Raw genomic sequence first — 21,005 nt, forward strand, 5'->3', positions numbered from 1 at the left:
TGGCCTTATAAATCAACTTGTCACTTATTTATTTGTAATCAAATTGACCTTTGACCTTTTTGACTTCCTATATTAGTTTGCCTCTCTTTTGTAAGTAAACTACTATGGGTTTGCTGATATTTATGATTTATTTAATTTAAGTAATCTGAATTCTATATTTCTGTTTAATCTCTCTAATAAATAAAGGGAGTGTAAGGTGGAGATTATGCCATGGTGCAGCATCCATTCTGTCAAGTTTTCTTTATAAAACATCTTCTTCATAACCATGAGAGTCATTATTGGCTAATATCTCCACATGTGTATGCCAGTGGGTGTGCTGGATTAAGTATTATCTGTCCTTTTTTCAAATCGCATTTCTTTCTCAGAGTGCCACCTCATTTAAATGTGCCAGCAAAGACTCTAGCACTCCACCCAAAAATTGTTTGAGTTTTGAGGGTGGGAAAAAAAAAGTTTTCTCTTTAAATTTCATGCTACAACATCTTTTGGAATTGAATCAATTTTTCATGGAACTTCTTCTATTAAATAACCAAGAAGTATAGGGTCATGATATTATTGGCCTGTTGCAATAATATCATTGTCTTACCTACAGTAGGATGATGATATAAGGTCAGTAGCTTAACTTGAATGGAGGGTTGTCAAACTTGTCATTAGATAGATTACCTTGAAATTCCTTACTTTCAAGGGGTCTTCTTTGTTGTAAAAAAATGAAGAAAAAATCTGAATAACAAAGAGGCCTACCAAGATTATAATTTGGCAAGTAGCATGATTTGAGAAAGGGCTATTAACTTTGTTCAAATAAATGACCTTGACCCACTTTTAAAGTTGCAAGAGTCAAATGGTTAAAAGGTTTCAACATCTTATTGTGATAAACAAAGAGGCATAGGGTCATGATTTTCAGTCTGTACGAAGTCGGATTGACAGGATGTCAATGAATGACCTTGTTTTACGAAGGAAACGAAAGCGCACTAAACGTATACATAACTATATACTACAGTAATGCAGACGAATGGGACGATACTATAACGGACGACGCAATTTACGGACACGTTACGCAATATGTTGGACAATCGAGAAAATATTATAAAATATCACATACTACATATTTTAAAATCCTTATGTAGGAATGGCAGGATTTTGCCCAAACTTGGACTGAAACACCGTTGGGTGAAGGGAACTAATTTTGTATAAACGGTGGGTCTGACCCTTCTTTGGGCAGTGAGGCGGGCCCAATAAGGGATACAGAGGAATAGCTTAGTTATCCTTCTTTTTGGATAAACGTATTTTGACCAAATTTGAACAGTAGCATCCTATTTGGAAGGAAAATCAATTATGTATAATTGGAGGTTTGAACCCGCTGGGGGCCAGAAGGGCAGGGCCAAATAGGGAAAATAGAAAAATAGCTTTAAAATCCATCTTCTTCTGTAAAGAATGACAGGACTTTGTCAATATTTGGTCTAAAGCATCATTGGGTCAGAAGGCGACCTGATTTCGTATCAATAGTGGGTCTGACTCCCCTTGGGGTAGAGAGGCGGGGCCCAATAATTGGAACATAGCAAATTCTTCAAAATTCCCATTTTCCTGTAGATATGACAGGATTTTGTCCAATTGCATATAAATATAACCCCTGACTAACCACGTAATACATGTACACTACTAGCAACATTTAGCTATTCCACTTCAATTTTGCTAACATTTCCAAAGGACCAGTGAGCTTATGTCATGGCGCGGTGTCCTGCATCTGTCGTCCGTCAACTTTACACTACTAGCCATGAACCACTGAGCAAATTTCAACAAAATTTGGTGTGGAGCATCCTTGGGTGAAGGAGAACCAATTTTGTATAAACAGTGGGTCTGGCCCCCCCAGGGGCCTAAGGGGTGGGGCCAAATAGGGGGAATATTGCAAATTCTTTAAAATCCTTCTTCGATCTTCCGTAGAAATGAAAGGATTTGGTCCATATTTGGTGTGGAGCATCCTTGGGTGAAGGGGAACCAATTTTGTATAAACGGTGGGTCTGGCTTTCCATGGAGCTGAGGGGCGGGCCAAATAGGGGGAACATAGCAAATTCTTTAAAAAGCCTTCTTCTGTAGGAATGAAAGGATTTGGTTCATAATTGGTATGAAGCATCCTTGGGTGAAGGGGAACCAATTTTATATAAACGGTGTGTCTGACCCCGGAGGGGCTTGAGGGGCAGGGTCCAATAGGGTAAATATAGCAAATTATTTGAAAGGACATGGTCCATATTTGATGTGGAGCATCCTTGGGTGAAGGGAAACCAATTTTGTATAAACGGTGGGTTTAGCCCCCCAGGGCTTTGAGGGGCGGGGCCCAATAGGGGAAATACAGCAAATTCTTCTTTAAAACCCTTCTTCTTCTGTAGGAACGAAAGGATTTTGTCCATATTTGTTGTGGAGCATTTTTTGGTATAGAAGAACCAATTTTGTATAAACGATGGGTCTTGCCCCCCAGGGGCTCGAGGGGCAGGGCCCAATCAAGGAAATATAGCAAATTCTTTAAAATCCTTCTTTTTCCGTAGGAATGAAAGGATTTGGTCCATATTTGGTGTAGAGCATCCTTATGTGAAGAGGAACTAATTTTGCATCAACTGTTGGTCTGACCCTTGGGGGCAGAGGGTGGGGCCCAATAAGGAAACATATCAAATTCTTCAAAGTCCTCTTTTTCCTGTAGAAATGACAGGATTTTGTCATATTGCATATAAATATAACCCCTGACTACTTTAACCATGTAATACATGTACACTACCAGCAACATCTAGCTATTCCAACTTCAATTTTGCTAACGTTTTCAGGTGAGTGATACAGGCCCTCTGGGCCTCTTGTTTAGTGTTTTGACAGGGAATTCAATTCTAAATCAATTCTGATACAAAATAGATGCTATATTTAGTTTCAAGAACACTTGAAGAAATAAAACTTCATGAAGTCTGCATATTAAACCACCAGATTAGTCAGTCATCACCGATGGTCAGCTGGTCACTGCACACCTGACTACAACAGTGATATTGTCTGTCGTTGGCGTGACATCTGAGCGACTCATAATCTGCAGAAGACGGATATTGTTTGTTGTAACAGAATTTCAGTATATTTCAGTATATGAAAAGATCTCATGTAAAAACTTTGATTGTGAGAATCTTTGTTGTGGGATGGAAAAGAGGACTATTTTATTGGGTTATGATTTTATGTGATAATTTGAACTCCTCAATTAGTCGGTTATCTACTGTTTTGCTTGCTTGTGAGAGTGATTTGTTTGCTAGGCCTAGTAATGGGAATGGGAATGTTTCTGAGAATGATTTTTAGTGAGAAAGTGCTAGATTATTTATTGTACATGGAATTTTCTGGACAATATATTAATTCTGATCAGGTTCACTGTCGTTGCATGAAGTGTAAACATTAGTTGTTATTATTAGGTGACTGGTTAATCTGTTTGAACTTCAGTTTGTTAACACTCATCAGATACATAAGAATTGTTAAAGTAATAACATTACACATTTCTACAACAGGCATTCCTTTTATCAGAAGCTACTGGGATAAATATTATTACCAACATGTGGGAGTGGAGCATGGATGTCAACTTTGTGTGAGTGAGACAACTATGTATGTATTTATTATTATTTTGTTATAATTATCTGTTAGGGATGCATTCCCCCATTACATGTAAATCTTTGGAGTTAATGTACCTGTATAGGTGACACATGGTCCTTGAGTCATGGGCTCATTTGATGGTTTAGTGCCACTTAAATTACTGTTGCATTTTGGTACAGTATTAGTAAATACACCTCTAGAGACTAAACCAAAAAATCAGTGAAAATGACCATAAGTGACCTGAAAAGTGAAATTCATTACCCTGATAGTTTAATGGGAACAAAGCCAAAAACATTACCTTCTATAGCAGAAAATGGGACTGCGTAAACTCAGCGTATGTGATCATGTGTCATTATGCCATCAGCATTCTTTACAACATACATGAGTGATTTGCTAAAAATACATACCAAAAAGAGGAACACCATAATGTTTTCCTCTTCTGAAATATATCAGGTTAGTAGTCATTCAGACTACCAGTTATCTTATTAGCCTTAATTAGTTGACTAATCCAGGTCAAATCCAGATTAATATTTATACAAGGTTTTATCAAGGTCAGAGGTCAGAGTTGGATCCTTGGAAATAGTTAAGAAGTTACAATCTTTCTTGGAGACCAAATGGCAGCTGGACAGAACTACAGAACTTGGTGAGGAGTTGATTGTTACTTTAATTAATTTTGGGCATTTCTACCCATATATAAATTGTGACAGCCAGCAGTCTTCCATGTTATTTACCTGACTGTGATCAGATACAAACAACTTTGGTGTCTCATTATCATTTGTCTAACTGTACTCATGTGACTGTGAAGCCCCATGGACCTTCTTGTTCTGATAAAACCTTGTTACAGCTGTCACTGATCGACAGTAAGAGACATCTTGATAAAGCTTGAATAACATCTTGTGTATTATTGTGTGAAAAATAAAAACATTTCTCCCACAACCACTGTAGGTTTCCTCACTCGCACAACCACTGTAGGTTTCCTCACTCCAACAACCACTTTAGGTTTCCTCACTCCCAACTAATGTAGGTTTCCTCACTCTCGCAACCACTGTAGGTGTCCTCACCTCCACAACCACTGTAGGTTTTCTCACTCCACAACCACTATAGGTTTCTTCACTCCCACAACCAATGTAGGTTTCCTCCCTCCCACAACCACTGTAGGTTTCCTCACCTCCACAACCAATGTAGGTTTCCTCACTCCCAAAACCACTATAGGTTTCCTCACTCCCACAACCAATGTAGGTTTCCTCCCTCCCACAACCACTGTAGGTTTCCTCACCTCCACAACCAATGTAGATTTCCTCACTCCACAACCACTGTAGATTTCCTCACTCCCACAACCACTGTAGGTTTCCTCACTCCAACAACCAATGTAGATTTCCTCACTCCCACAACCACTATAGGTTTCCTCACTCTCACAACCACTGTAGGTTACCTCACTCCACAACCACTAGATTTCCTCACTCCAACAACCACTGTAGGCTTCCTCACTCTCACAACCACTGTAGGTTTCCTCACTCCAACAACCAATGTAGGTTTCCTCACTCCACAACCACTAGATTTCCTCACTCCAACAACCAATGTAAGTTTCCTCATTCTCACAACCACTATAGGTTTACTCACTCCCACAACCACTGTGAATTTCCTCACTCCCACAACCACTGTAGGTTTCCTCACTCCAACAACCAATGAAGATTTCCTCACTCCAACAACCAATGTAGATTTCCTCACTCCCACATCACAACCTCTGTAGGTTTCCTCAACAACCACTGTATGTTTCCTCACTCCACAAACAATGTAAGTTTCCTCACTCCCACAACCACTGTAGATTTCCTCACTCCTACAACCAATGTAGGTTTCCTCACTCCCACAACCACTATAGGTTTCCTCACTCTCACAACCTCTGTAGGTTTCCTCACTCCCACAACCAATGTAGATTTCCTCTCTACCACAACCACTGTAGGTTTCCTCACCTCCACAACCAATGTAGGTTTCCTCACCTCCACACCCACTATAGGTTTCCTCACTCCACAACCACTGTAGGTTTCCTCACTCTCACAACCACTGTAGTCCTCACTCCCACAACCACTATAGGTGATTTCCTCACTACCACAACCACTGTAGGTTTCCTCACCTCCACAACCAATGTAGGTTTCCTCACCTCCACAACCACTATAGGTTTCCTCACTCCCACAACCACTATAGGTTTCCTCACTCTCACAACCACTGTAGGTTTCCTCAATCCAACAACCAATGTAGGTTTCCTCACTCCACAACCACTAGATGTCCTCACTCCAACAACCAATGTAGGTTTCCTCATTCTCACAACCACTGTAGGTTTCCTCACTCCCACAACCACTGTAGATTTCCTCACTCCCACAACCACTGTAGGTTTCCTCCCTCCACAACCACTGTAGGTTTCCTCACTCTCACAGCCACTGTAGGTTTCCTCAATCCAACAACCAATGTAGGTTTCCTCACTCCACAACCACTGTAGGTTTCCTCACTCTCACAACCACTGTAGGTTTCCTCACTCCCACAACCACTGTAGGTTTCCTCACTCCACAATCAATGTAAGTTTCTTTACTCCCACAACCGCTGTAGATTTCCTCACTCCTACAACCAATATAGGTTTCCTCACTCCCACAACCATTATAGGTTTCCTCACCTCCACAACCACTATAGGTTTCCTCACTCTCACAACCACTTTAGGTTTCCTTACTCCCACAACCACTCTACTCCTACAACCAATATAGGTTTCCTCCCTCTCACAACCAATGTAGGTTTCCTCCCTCCCACAACCATTATAGCTTTCCTCACCTCCACAACCAATGTAGGTTTCCTCACTCCACCATCAATGAAAGTTTCTTTACTCCCACAACCGCTGTAGATTTCCTCACTCCAACAACCACTGTAGGTTTCCTCACTCCCGACTCATCCTCACTCCCACAACCACTATAGGTTTCCTCACCTCCACAACCACTATAGCCTTCCTCACCCCCACAACCACTATAGGTCTCCTCACTCCACAACCACTGTAGGTTTCCTCACTCCCACAACCAATGGAGATTTCCTCACTCCAACAACCACTTTAGGTTTCCTCACTCCCAACTAATGTAGGTTTCCTCACTCCCACAACAACTGTAGGATTCCTCACTCCCACAATCACTATAGGATTACTCACTCCCACAACCACTGAAGGTTTCCTCACTCCCACACCCAATGTAGATTTCCTGACTCCCACAACCACTGTAGGCTTCCTCACTCCCACAACCACGATAGGTTAACTGACCTCCACAACCACTGTAGGTTCCCTCACTCCACAATCAATGTAAGTTTCTTTACTCCCACAACCGCTGTAGATTTCCTCACTCCCACAACAACTGTTGGTTTCCTCACCTCCACAACCACCGAGGTTTCCTCACTCCCACAACATATGTAGGTTTCCTCACTCCCACAACATATGTAGGTTTCCTCACTCCCACACCCAATGTAGATTTCCTCACTCCAACAACCACTTTAGGTTTCCTCACTCCCAACTAATGTAGGTTTCCTCACTCTCAAAACCATTGTAGGTTTCCTCAATCCAACAACCACTGTAGGTTTCCTCAACCCAACAACCAATGTAGGTTTCCCCACTCCACAACCACTGTAGGTTTCCTCACTCCACAACCACTGTAGGTTTCCTCACTCTCACAACCATTGTAGGTTTCCTCAATCCAACAACCAATGTAGGTTTCCTCACTCCACAACCACTAGATGTCCTCACTCCAACAACCAATGTAGATTTCCTCAATCCAAAAACCAATGTAGATTTCCTCACTCCCACAACCAATGTAGGTTTCCTCACCTCCACAACCACCGAGGTTTCCTCACTCCCACAACCACTGTAGATTTTCTCACTCCCACAACCACTGTAGGTTTCCTCACTCCAACAACCAATGTAGATTTCCTCAATCCAAAAGCCAATGTAGATTTCCTCACTCCCACAACCAATGTAGGTTTCCTCACCTCCACAACCACTGTAGGTTTCCTCACTCCACAATCAATGTAAGTTTCTTTACTCCCACAACCACTGTAGATTTCCTCACTCCTACAACCAATGTAGGTTTCCTCACTCCCAAAACCACTATAGGTTTCCTCACCTCCACAACCACTATAGGTTTCCTCACTCTCACAACCAATGTAGGTTTCCTTACTCCCACAACCACTGTAGGTTTCCTCACTCCCACACCCAATGTAGATTTCCTCACTCCCACAACCAATGTAGGTTTACTCACTCCACAACCAATGTAGGTTTCCTCACTCCACAACCAATGTAGATTTCCTCACTCCTACAACCAATGTAGGTTTCCTCTCTCCCAAAACCACTATAGGTTTCCTCACCTCCACAACCACTATAGGCTTCCTCACTCCCACAACCACTATAGGTTTCCTCACCTCCACAACCACTATAGGCTTCCTCACTCCCACAACCACTATAGGTTTCCTCACTCCACAACCACTGTAGGTTTCCTCACTCCCACAACCAATGTAGATTTCCTCACTCCCACAACCACTGTAGGTTTTCTCACCTCCGCAACCACTATAGGTTTTCTCACTCCCACAACCACTGTAGGTTTCCTCACTCCCACAACCAATGTAGGTTTACTCACTCCACAACCAATGTAGGTTTCCTCACTCCCACAACCACTGTAGGTTTCCTCACTCCCACAACCACTATAGGTTTCCTCACACCCACAACCACTGTAGGTTTCCTCACCCCCACAACCACTGTTGGTTTCCTCACCTTCACAACCACTATAGGTTTCCTCACTCTCACAACCAATGTAGGTTTCCTCACTCCACAACCACTGTAGGTTTCCTCACTCCCACAACAACTCTTGGTTTCCTCACCTCCACAACCACTATAGGTTTCCTCACTCCCACAACCACTGTAGGTTTCCTCACTCCCACAACAACTGTTGGTTTCCTCACCTCCACAACCACTATAGGTTTCCTCACTCTCACAACCAATGTAGGTTTCCTTACTCCCACAACCACTGTAGGTTTCCTCACTCCCACAACCACTGTAGGTTTCCTCACTCCCACAACCACTGTAGGTTTCCTCACTCCCGACTCATTGGATAAACCTGCCAGGTAAACATCTATCACATTGGTCAATCGTTGAATTATAACATCATGATACAAAGTGGTGCGATGTCATCTGCAATTGTGACTTCATGTATGATGCATGGCAATAGTTTCCCCTTATCAGAAACAGACATAGGCATTTTCTATGGAAACATATGGTTTTCTCAATATTATATGAACGTTATGGGAGAAAACGGTTCCCAAACTTGTGATGGCTGGTTATCACGTTTATCCAACTCTCACTAAACAAATTATCCATCAGCACTTGTCATCATTTGACTGGTTTAACCCAGAACTAAGGAACATGTCAGTTTGAAGATGGGCATTCTTTACAATGATAAAACAATACCATTATATAAATGCATGTACAACCATAATACATGTATGATTTATTAAACTAAATTCAACAATTCCAAAGAATGATTATACTCTGTTTCCAGTTAAAGTGAAGAGAGAAATAATGTATAAAGTATTGTTATACCTCTACTTATTTCACACTATACAAAAGTAATTACATAAACAAGCTATTTCCCCTCTTACTGTATGCCAGGGAAATAGTTCGTCTGGAGGGGTAAGATAGTTTTGAAACTATTTCCCTCGGAAAATGCGGGAAATTGAGTGACGTCGTGGGCGGGGCCTGACCGAATATGGACCAATCAGCGCAATCGAATTACGTCGGCAATTTCCGGCTAGCGGAGCCGGTACTTTCTAAACCGACCTACACCTCGCATTGTTGTTGACAGACGACATCAGAAATGGCGACCCCCAGGTTTTCTGTGTTGGACGAGAGCGAGTTATTGGAGGCAAACGACAGTTGGAACACACACAAAAACAGTACAGGCATCCGTTACATTGCTCTCTAGCTACCTTACTGAAAAGGGTTTGGATATCGCGGACATGAAAACGGGCACAGTGGAGAATTGTATGTTAAGTTTTGTTAATAAAGTGTCCCAACTGTTGAAAATTGGTTGTCTTATAATATTTAGAATATTGTAAGGGAGTGTTTGTATCGGTATAATAAAACAGTTGAAGTATGGGTAATATAGCAAGTTTATGATCCCCCTCGTCCAGGACTATTTCCCTCGGCTTCGCCTCGGGGGATCATAAACTTGCTATATCCCTCATACCCATACTTTAACTGTTAACTAATTCTTTCAACGTAATCTTATCCGGGATGACATTTTAAACCTGTAAAATATATATTGAAGAAAGATGAAGAATAACTACAGGAGGTGTTAAGTGCACTGTAATTAGGTCATTCACTTTCACATTGAGGTTAAAAGTCTCATAAGTGTAAAATTTTCTGTGAACTCTTGTCCTGATCATAACTTTTAAACCATGAAATAACGCGTTATATCTAAAATATATCTCAATGACACTCAAAAAGTATCTGCATCATCAATTGAAGGTGTAGTGCACTGTAGTTATTTCAACGCGACCCTTGACCTTGACAAACCTTTTCAAAAGCTAATGTTAAAGGTCAAGTTATACGTCACAGTGACCTAATGCTTGCACCCTGCACTCCATCATCCCAAGATTTCTTATTACACTGAATCTGGTTACTGCCCCGGACAAACTTTTGAAAAGTTCCGGTCAAAGGTCAAAGCATTGCACTCCGCCATCCCACGGTGTCCTTGAACCGGTGGGGGACTAATTAATCACAATTCCTTATCAAGCCATGCAGCAAATCATAAAATTTACTGGATTTAATTCAAAATGTTGGACAGAGACAGCAACCAGTTCAGGCGGCAGATTGAGGATGCGTCGCAGCTGGCCATTTCTGAATCGTGATGAGGGGACCATAGACATTTGCACATTTATAACAAGATACATAACAAATTATAACCGATTCAATTTGCAAACTGTATTGTCATTATGTATCTTTTTAAGTGTATGTACGCTGTACTTACATATCATATCGTTGTGACGTTATCAAAACGTCCCACATAAACGTATCACTGTTTGTACTATTTTGACTTACATTCAATATGTTTTACCAACCTGAATAGAAAAACTTGTATCAAATATTTTTCTATTTCTAAAAACGGGTAATACATAGAATTTTTATTGTATTCACGTGACATTGTTTACTGTAACTTATGTGATGCTGAACTTTTCATCATTATCTACAGAATGTTTCCAAAATAGGTCGTGATGTCTATATCCTTGTGAATGTCTGGCGAGTGACCTTTTATCACGCTAGCTGTAATGAGCCTGTTAATGTGACAGGAGACATCTGGTCAGTGTATACTGGAACACTGTATATATGCTTGTATGTACGGTGTACTTACATAACGCTATGGCTCGGGTAAGTTTGTGAAATGACGCTAATTTACAACTACGTGTCGTATTGATCTTATGGTGAGACCAGATATATTGTTGTTTTGTCGTTAGCATCGTTACCATACATTTCTGTCACTAATGTATTTCTCTAGCTTTGAAACATGACGTACGTTGTACAGTACAGATTTGGGCGACTACTTTGTTTGGTATTTTTTGCATGTTGCTCGAATAGAATGATTATTTTATCTTTACAAATGTCAATGCTGATTCATTTATGGTAACATATTATACATAGAAACCAGTAACAAACATTCATCTACATTAGTACGTAGTGGAAATTATCCAGAAACGTAATCGGAAGTACTAGAGCTCGTCTACCTCTCATACCTAAACGTGTCCTATCAGGAGCATGTCCAAAGATGCGATTTGTAGGCAACCATAACGAATTTCCTTTTCCCTATTTAATTTCAGAGAGAGTTGTTCTGTCCAGTGATTGGCTTTTTGCTCGTGTTTGTGCATTTGAGTTACTCGGCTCCAACAAACGAGACATTGTCATCAAACGATACAGATGTGGAGACGAACACTACAGACAACGGATATGACGTAGACATGAAATACGGTGTCATTCTTGATGCCGGAAGTACTAGTACAAAGGTCCATGTGTACTCGTGGAAGCGGAAGAACCACGAGACAGCCGTGCCACAAATAACGGAAGTGCAATACCGGAAGTATAGACCAGGAGTCGGGGCCTACGCACACCCGGAGCACGAGATGGGAGGTTACCTCACACCTATTTTCGACTTTCTGACGTCAAATGTACCCGCTCAAGCTCATAATGCTACGCCCGTTATGTTCATGGCAACTGCAGGTAAAGGCATCATTAATAAACATTGTACTAAAAAGCAAATTGGATTGGCAAAAAAACGCATTTGTTCTGTATTATGTACATCTAGTTTGAACTGTCATCCATGTTTTTGGCCTTCAACTGCTATGGGGTAGGATGGGGTTTTTCTGCGCACATTATCATAGTCTTCCAAAGAAGGCGTTTCTAAGATAATATTAAGAAGTTGTGTACAAAAATGTAGTTTACTAAACCTAAAGTAACTTCGAATTGAAATAATTAATTTTATATACATTTTGTAAGGTCTCCGTTTATTGTCCGAGTCTGCAGCCCAGTCCATTTTACACGGTGTCCACTCCATAATGTCCAACTCCAGCCTCAACCCCTTCCTGTACGAGGAGCGGTTTGTAAGGATTCTGTCGGGGGAGGAGGAGGGTTTCTTAGCCTGGATATCCGCTAACTATCTCCGTGGATTCTTCACCAACCAGCGGTACTCCTCTTTGTTTTCTTTGCTAGAGACATATAAATATGGTTGCTATATAATTATCAAGATAAGTCTACTGCCAGTAATTGTGGTATTGTTTTCTGCACATGTTTGTTCATTATCAAATTACATTTTTTTAAATCTCGTTTGATCTCATTTTGTCATTAGAGAGGTTGAACACGTACAACGGTAAATCATTTTGTTGTTTGTTGTAGTCCACAAGAGAGTATCGGTGTAATTGAAGTTGGGGGCGGGTCCTGTCAGATCGCCTTCATCCCGGAAGTGCCTATTTACGAGGACAAGATACCGGTACAAATTGGGGGCCTCACATACGAGGTGTATACCCACAGCTTTCTTTCTTACGGGGCGCAGACCATGACGTCACGCATCCGGAACCACCTTGTGCGGCGGAACCAACACGCAATCGCACTGGTGGATCCCTGTATGCTGAAAGGTTGGTCAAACATTTTGGATTGCATCAAGGTCATGTTCGGAGTGGGTTACGTCATGTCTGTATGACTGATAGTATAAGGTATTAAAGCACTGTAATAACGGCTATTGCTTTAACTAAAGGTGACAATGTCGATATTCCAATCTCTTAGTGTCTTCACTTTACGAAAAGCTATATATACCTTTTTGTCTTTTATTACATTTTTCTTTTTTCTCTGGATTGGAAAAGTACATTGTTTGACGAAAAATATGCAGATGAGAGTGCTTATGAAACAAAAAGGGAGGGTTGGCTGAGCTGGAACGCCTAGTGAGTTCTGTGTTCTGCCACTAAATCTCGTTTTGTTACATTTTGTAAAATACTTCAGAAAGATTTTCACAACGACAGTGCCAATCGCCTGCGTCACTGATATAACACGAGGCTATGGTGTCATTGGGTGGGGTAACACAAGTGTTTAGAAATGACAAAGTATATCCCTGATAAGTTAAACAGAAACACAGATACGGTTTCGTAAAGCTATATTTTATAGTTCCGTAAATATATGTCCGGAAAGGCATTTAACGAAGTCCTATTATAAGTCTGCATGGTCTCGTTTCCAGACGACACCTACAACCTCACGAACAATGAAAAGACGGTTAGGATGGTTGGGGGGAGCAACGCCTCTGAATGTCAGAGCGTCCTCCGCCACTACCTAGCCAGGGTGCCCGAGTACATGTGTTCCCCCAAACCATGCACCATCGGGTCGGTCTACGGGCCACCAGTAGGCAACCGGACGTTTATCGCCATGGGCGTCATCTACAACACCGCCAAAGAACTGGGCCTACTGAAGGATGGAGACATCAAACTGGTACCTAGTGAAATGGAAGCCAAGGCAAAGGAGTTCTGTAAACTGGTGAATATTTCGTATTTTTCACGTTATAAAACGTTTTCCAGCATGAAGGGAGTACAAACTGACTTTCTGCATGCATATCGAAAAAGCCCAGCTACGCGCCTGCCTCCCATACCCTCCCCATCCTCGCGCTACGCGCTTGCCTTCGGCAGCACATTTCATCATTGGGCTTACACATTGAAAACCTGTTTGTTACGCCCCTATAACCAGCAGAATTAACCACCTTGTGAAGTAAAATTATGACTAAAGTAGGAAGTAAAGAAGCACATGTTTCATTTAATAAGTCGGTGCAGAAAACTAAAGTGAACATTTGTACTGCTCTATATGTAGTCTACCTACAAGGTCACGACTTATCACTAGAATACATAATACGGAAACGCCTAGTGGAACTTTAGAACATAGATTTTCAACTTTGGAATATGTGGATAAAATAATGGGATATTGGGAAAAGTGTCACCGACATTTCAAGTATATCTACCACTAACACTGCAACGCCGAGCACATCGTATGCGATGGTTGACGGTACATGTGCCCAGACGTTTTCCTATGATACAGGCGTATACGTAGAGGAGAACATTTTTCTGACGCCTGTGTTTTAGAGCATGCCCGATTTGGGGGTGGATCGGTCATTGTTTGGGCTTTCTTATAACACATAACGTCGTCCCTTGTGATTGGCCCCCATTTAGCCCCGATTTGTTACGAAGTAACCTCCCCCAGTTAGTCAATGTACATATCGACGAAAGGAATAACACGTTAGTGATCCAGAGGAGGGCACACACGATGTTAGGGAATGGTTTCATAACTGCCGCCATTTTAACTTTAAGTAACTTGGAGTACTTTATTTCATGACGTTCTGATTAAGACCAGTTTTTAAAAATCCCCTAAAAACTTGTAGCTGGTTAGATCTATATTCAAAGATAACAGTTACATGTGAAATTAAGACAAAATGATTGGAAAAAAAATCGATTATGAATGAATCCTTAAACTTTTTCGATTCAGTATATGTTTAATGTACAATTTAGGCTATTTCTGTCAATATGAGTTTCAGAAAGCTTGATTTAGAAATCTTGACGTTTTTGGATAGAGACTTTTGATGCGTATTGAGATAACTGAGAAGATAATATCATTATCATGTGATTCGGACTTTGATACTTTATCCACGTAAAACTTTATAGTGTATTACTAAAAAAATAAGGTAATCTGGACTTCTTTTATTGTTTTTGGCTATCAGCGATTGTCCGAGGCCTCGGGTCAGTACGGAATAAAGGAGAAATGGGCATCATCGGACTGTCAGAATGGCCTGTACGTGCCCATGTTATTAGAGGCGCTTGGGTTTAAACCAAACACTGCGGCCATACAAACTAAAACCAATGCTGGAGGAATAAAAATTGGTAAGATATGAAAAGGTCTGGTGCACGTACAAGAACAATGGCACTGTTTGACACAACCCACTGTCACTGATACGATTTGTTAAGAAAGTCCCACAGTCTCTTGTTACTACAATGTTTAGATGAATCGGAACTTATCGGTTCACAGGGGAGTTATAGTATTGTTAAAATCGAATAGCAAATATTTTAGCTTTAAAAATAATATATCAACTATGAGATTTTAAAGCATCACAATTTCCATGTGTTTACATGATATAATGGAATGAGTAGACGTTACATCCCTATCGCTAAGTAAACAGTAGCTGACTGCAGCAGAGTTAAGTAAACATTTTACTTGTAGCTGACTGCAGCATGTTGAAATTTCATGATGCAATGACCGATATAATAAGGAGATTTGAATGATTAAACATTGCACGTGTATACAGTTGATGACTATATCTACAGCATGTTGTATTATAAATAATGGCCGATATATATGCCAACCACTTCCTCCACGGATTGATTGACTGACCAATCAGGTGTCGTTGTACTAAATGTGCACGTTCTCAGTCCATCAGCACATGGCTATCTCAGAGACGTATGTATTATACGTCTCTGGCTATCTGCAGTAACATGGCAGTCTCATTTCATAAGTCAACTTACCGCGCTAATGAGGTAACACTACACCGTGTATTCTTATATTCCAGGTTGGAGTCTAGGTGCCATGCTACAAGAAGAAGAAAGGCAGTACCACAGTGACGTCATATAGCACGCCAGAACCACCATGACGTCATAGCTTTGGTTGATTTAAACTAACATGTAATAGGGTGTGTATGAGATAGTTTGGAGACCGCCGACGAAGGACGTGTAATTTACGTAAAGGTTTAATGGTCTACTAGTAACATTACGATTGGGCTGTTATGGAAGTTATCTTTCTTATATGTCAGTTAAAATAAACATGAAGAGTATATGTATTTAGCAGTTCAGAGGTTCTCTCTAAAAAGAGGATATATCTAAGTTAATACTAATTACTTGATGTTAGAGTTTTATGTAATCGCATGAAAAGATAACTTCAGACTTAATGGTTTTACCCATTTTAAACTGATGGGCACAATATTACATAATTCAAATGTGCCACATCTAAACCGCTTTAAAATAATTTTCATTTATATAATTTGTAGAAAGATAAAAAGTAAAAATTATTTAACTGTGACAGTAACCTCAGCGTGTTACCGTTAGTTTATCATATATTTGTAATTTCAATATAATCAAATCAAAGTTTCTGATAATAATCATGAATATGTAAATGTATATCATAATATAATTTGAATGGCTTAACTTAAAATTGAACTTTTAACATTCTTAAACATATTGTAACAGTTGTATTAATTTTAATCGATGGTACAAATAAACATATTGTGCCTGAGGCTGTTTTTTTTGTTCTATTATATATAACGAATTGTGCCCACTGCCGTTGTAGTGCGGCAGCTCCGGGGAGTCTTGAGACCCGGGGCCTGGATATCGCTATGAAGGATCAAGTATAAAACCGAAGTTATGAGGAAATTCTGGTCCGTTGTCCGTAGATAAGTTTGTTAGGCAATACGGAGACAAATCACCGTGAACCAATACTGAGACCAATCGCTACTTAGACCAATCGATGTCAGGAAATATTGAGACCAATCGCTGACGGACACTAATGACCCCAATCGCTGGCAGGCAAAACTGAGACCAATCGCTGTCAGGCAAAACTGAGACCAATCGTTGTCAGGCAAAACTGCGACCAATCGTTGTCAGGCAAAACTGAGACCAATCGCTGTCAGGCAAAACTGAGACCAATCGTTGTTAGGCAAAACTGAGACCAATCGCTGTGAAGAAGGCATGAACCAAAATGTCGATTTTTGATTTGAACGTCAGACTTTTCTTAAAAGATAAAAGATATAACACTTCAGTTGGTTGTTCCTATTTGATATCGGACGTTTTATCGGTTAAATAATTTCATATTGATCGTGGTATTAATTCAGCTTTTGGAGAAGGTAAAGAAATTACTTAATGAAATCAAACCTTTGCATCGTAGCCCCCTACTGAAATGACCTCTCTGATTTTTGGACATTCTACTGAAATGACTCCTCTGATGTTTGGACCTCCTACTGAAATGACCTCTCTGAAGTTTGGACCTCCTACTGAAATGACCTCTCTGATGTTTGGACCTCCTACTGAAGTGACCTCTCTGATGTTTGGACCTCCTACTGAAATGACCTCTGATGTTTGGATTTCGAAGTGAATTGCTATTATGGATTGAAATTACAAGAAATAAAAACTATGGAAGGCATATTTAATAATTCATCAGGTCGATGCAGAAAAACGCACAAACAAAAATGTATTGAGGAAACTGCAGTTCCTGAGGGGAAAGGACATTTGTCAGGTTCACAAACATAGCAGTATCCTGAACATTAAAAAGGTGGTTACAGAGATTGTCCGTTCTGAGATTGGCTACGATCAATCCGGAATGATTGTATCAAGGTCTTATCAGTCGCATTAAAGGTAAACGAAATAAAGCTACGTCTAATGTGATCTGAAACATAATTAAAAACACAGCAAAATGGGAAAGATAATTTCAAAACCATTTGTAACGCTACAAATTTACAACTTTTGATTTCATCAGGGAAATGTGTCTGTCAAACCCTTTGTAACGTTATAATGTTTTTGACTTCGATCGATCATTTATTCTAAATATTCTTAATTTAACATAATCACCAGAAATACGGAGTTAGAAAGAACCGATTTAAAAATCTCTCAAGTCGGTGCAGCAAGCCAAAGTTAACACTTTACTGCAACGAATGACCATGTCGTCTCTTAAGGACTCCTCAGTGGTGCTAGACACCAGGGCCGCTTTCGTTTATCGCGATCCAAACGGTTGGACCGGTCGGACCAGAGTTGTTCGTTTATGAAATTAAATCGGACCTAGAAATCTGATGCTATTTTCAGTCGAGCCTTGATATAGCCTGTCAAGGCCTGTATAAACATTTGCAGGTCGGCCAGGATTTGTTACATTTAAATAATGACAATCCGCTTGTTCCACATATAAACGAACAAGACCAAGGGTAGAGACAACCTCAAGGACTGAAAGTCCATCAGCAGAGTCCAACACACATTAGCCTATAGGAGTCTTAGGATTATTTTGTTTGATAAAATATTTAAAGACGTAAACAACATATACCTGTGACTCAGGTAAAAACCGGAAATCCTTTAGAGAGATCATGTGTTTGACGATGCCACGTAAAAAGCACTGAGATTGAAAACGCGGAAAGTGCAAAATGATAGATAAATGGCACAGAGAACACTGTAAGTCAGAACTAAGGCTTGAAAATAAAAGACAGTTCACATTATAACAAGCTGTTATAGGTCTAAAGAACATTTCTGTCTGTTACGGAGAGAACCATACTGAACAAAAACCTAACCAGATATGTTTTTTTCACAGAAAAGGAACACGAGGAACTCTTGACTTTAGAGACTACTTTGGTTTTGAAAGGCATTCACAGAACAGAAACAACATCTTGCAAACAGGCTAATGCAACACCAATTTTCAAAAAAGGTAATACAATAATACTAAAAATAACAGGCCTTGAGGTATGTTAATTGTAAAATACAGAATAGTCAGAGCTGCATGTAATGGTGAAACGTTGGCGAAGACAGTCTTTTCACATCCCTTCAACACGAGTTTAGAACTAACCAACTTAAACCAGCGAATGTTGTCTATCAATAATTGACAATAATTATAATAATAATTCGAGGTTCTTTATACCGCTAAATCACAACCTAGTTCGTAGGTCGTCTCAAAGCGGTTCACAAATTATTAATCCTTTCACCCCTATGAAACTTTAGTAGACCCAACCATGCATTGATTTGGCAGAGTCCATTATGGTCTACAGTAGCGAAAGGGTTAAACCGTGGTTAAAGGGCCTTTGCAACAAGCCAACTCCCTGGGGAGCATACAGCCGGTGCTGCCATTTCGGCGATCACAGCTAGCATTTTAAAAACAATTCTAGCACTGTCCAACCACGTACTCCTTTACAGCTGAGTAGACTGGAACAAGCGGAGTAAAGTATCTTGCTCAGAGATACAACACAGTATCTTGCCTTGACTCGAACCTTGGTTGTTTCTTGAAGTGTTCGACAGTAAAATGTCAAAATATATTGCGAAAAGGCACGTTTAGAGTAAACTGCAGTTAGATCTAATACATCTGTGTCTGGACAGAAAGTTGTTGATTGAACTCAATACAGACAACAAGGCCAGAAGATGTCGGCAACAACGCGAGTAACAAGAGGCTGCTGTTATCAAGTGGTCACCCACGAGAATGTGCACAGACGTGTAACAAGTCTGAGAAATCTATCATACCCATAGAGAATTAAACAATTAGACTTATCTGTAGGTCGAGGTGTACACGATACAGAACAGGACAGATATTCATAAGAAAAACCCCTCTTTGGAATCTGATTGTAAAAATGCTTAACTTTTACCACAAAACATGGTTTAAGTGATGATACATGTACCTGTTATTTGTATTAAGTCGATCATCTGAAATGTTCACAACAAAGAAAAGATAATCCGAATAAGAAGTGTAAGCAAAACCGTGTTTTGAACTCAAAGTTGATAAAATTATTGAAAACTGTTGAAATTGTACAAGGAGGAATAAACATCTGCCGAGAGGGTTTACGCGTTTTCTGTATATCATTGACAGGCGCTTTGCAAATCTACGTCAAAATAAAAATAATGACAAGGCATCAAAGCGGGAATCGGGGTACTTACGCAATAACAATGAATCAAATACAACGACCTTTATCATACAAGGAAATAACATATTTTCCAAAGTTCCGTATCGACCTGCGTCTTAGCCCGAGTTTCTTCTGGCCCTAAAACCAGACTTAGACAGTTTGACGTATTAGATGTCTGGATTGGGACAAAGCGCACTGCTATATGTAAACGTGTAGCTGGAGCTCGCGCGCGGATCAATGAACACAGGTAAAATATTTATGCTGACTTTAATCCGACCGTGCTGACTTTTATCGGGGCCGTGCTGACTTTTATCGGGCCGTGCTGAATTTAATCCGACAATGCTGAGTATAACCCAACCGTGGTATTTTAAAGTAAGCTTCAGTACAAAGTCAGCATTGTTGGGTTATAGTCAGCATTGTACGAGTATAGTCAGCATGGTTGGGTTATACTACCATATTACGAGGATAGTCAGAATTTAGTAGTCACTAGTGTAGGCCTCCGACACCGTTTGGTATGGGAGAGTTATGATGTGCTGACGAAAAAAATCTACTATGACAAAACACATACCTAAAATATACCGATACCAAACAGTGTCGGAGAATTCCACGTTTTCATATAGCAGTGCGCTCTAGCCCCACACCAGACATCTATATATAAATCAGTGAGTCCATTTCCTGATAGATAAACCTGTATTTTCACCTGTGGTTTCATGTACACATGATCACCAGGAGCAATCTGATTAAAATCATGTTACATGGCTTCGTTAATCAGATTGCACCAGGAGGGATTTATTATACCTGTTAAAAGATGTAAATTTCAAAAATTTCAAAGACAATACAGTATCCACCCTAGCAATCTAATCATATCTTCACATCGTTACGGGAGCGATTTGAAGATACAATTTTAATTAGATTGCCACCTTAGCATCACGTTATCAGGTGAATAATAACCAATGTTAGCATAAAAGCCTGGCATGTATATATATCATTTTTAACAGGTGTTGCCCTTGTACATATGCATGCATACAAATTCACAATAAAAGACAAACAGTCAAATCATAATTCATATTTATGACAAAATAAATCAATATTTAATTGCCAAAATGCTCGCCTAAACTACATGCACGTGAAAGGCATGACACAAACATCAACATTTTAACCGAAAACCTACATTTTTTCCATTGTTTCAGAGAA

At 40.2% G+C, this 21,005-nt stretch overlaps 1 protein-coding gene across 2 annotated transcripts; it reads left to right on the forward strand.

Moving 5' to 3' along the window:
• The first annotated feature begins 10,928 nt into the window (after positions 1-10,928).
• LOC110442770 (ectonucleoside triphosphate diphosphohydrolase 1-like) lies at positions 10,929-16,464 on the forward strand. Of its 2 annotated transcripts, none has more exons than XM_021486534.1 (7): positions 10,929-11,035; positions 11,482-11,878; positions 12,155-12,341; positions 12,551-12,789; positions 13,383-13,675; positions 14,904-15,063; positions 15,747-16,464. In XM_021486534.1, the coding sequence occupies exons 1-7, from the start codon at positions 10,994-10,996 to the stop codon at positions 15,806-15,808; spliced, it is 1,380 nt and encodes a 459-aa protein (XP_021342209.1). In that variant the 5' UTR covers positions 10,929-10,993; the 3' UTR covers positions 15,809-16,464. The 2 variants fall into 2 exon arrangements, with proteins under 2 accessions (XP_021342209.1, XP_021342210.1); XM_021486535.1 differs by lacking the exon at positions 10,929-11,035 and adding an exon at positions 11,044-11,088.
• The last annotated feature ends 4,541 nt before the right edge of the window (positions 16,465-21,005 follow it).

Source organism: Mizuhopecten yessoensis, unplaced genomic scaffold (genome assembly GCF_002113885.1).
Source record: "Mizuhopecten yessoensis strain PY_sf001 unplaced genomic scaffold, ASM211388v2 scaffold716297, whole genome shotgun sequence".
Lineage (NCBI taxonomy): Eukaryota > Metazoa > Mollusca > Bivalvia > Pectinida > Pectinidae > Mizuhopecten > Mizuhopecten yessoensis.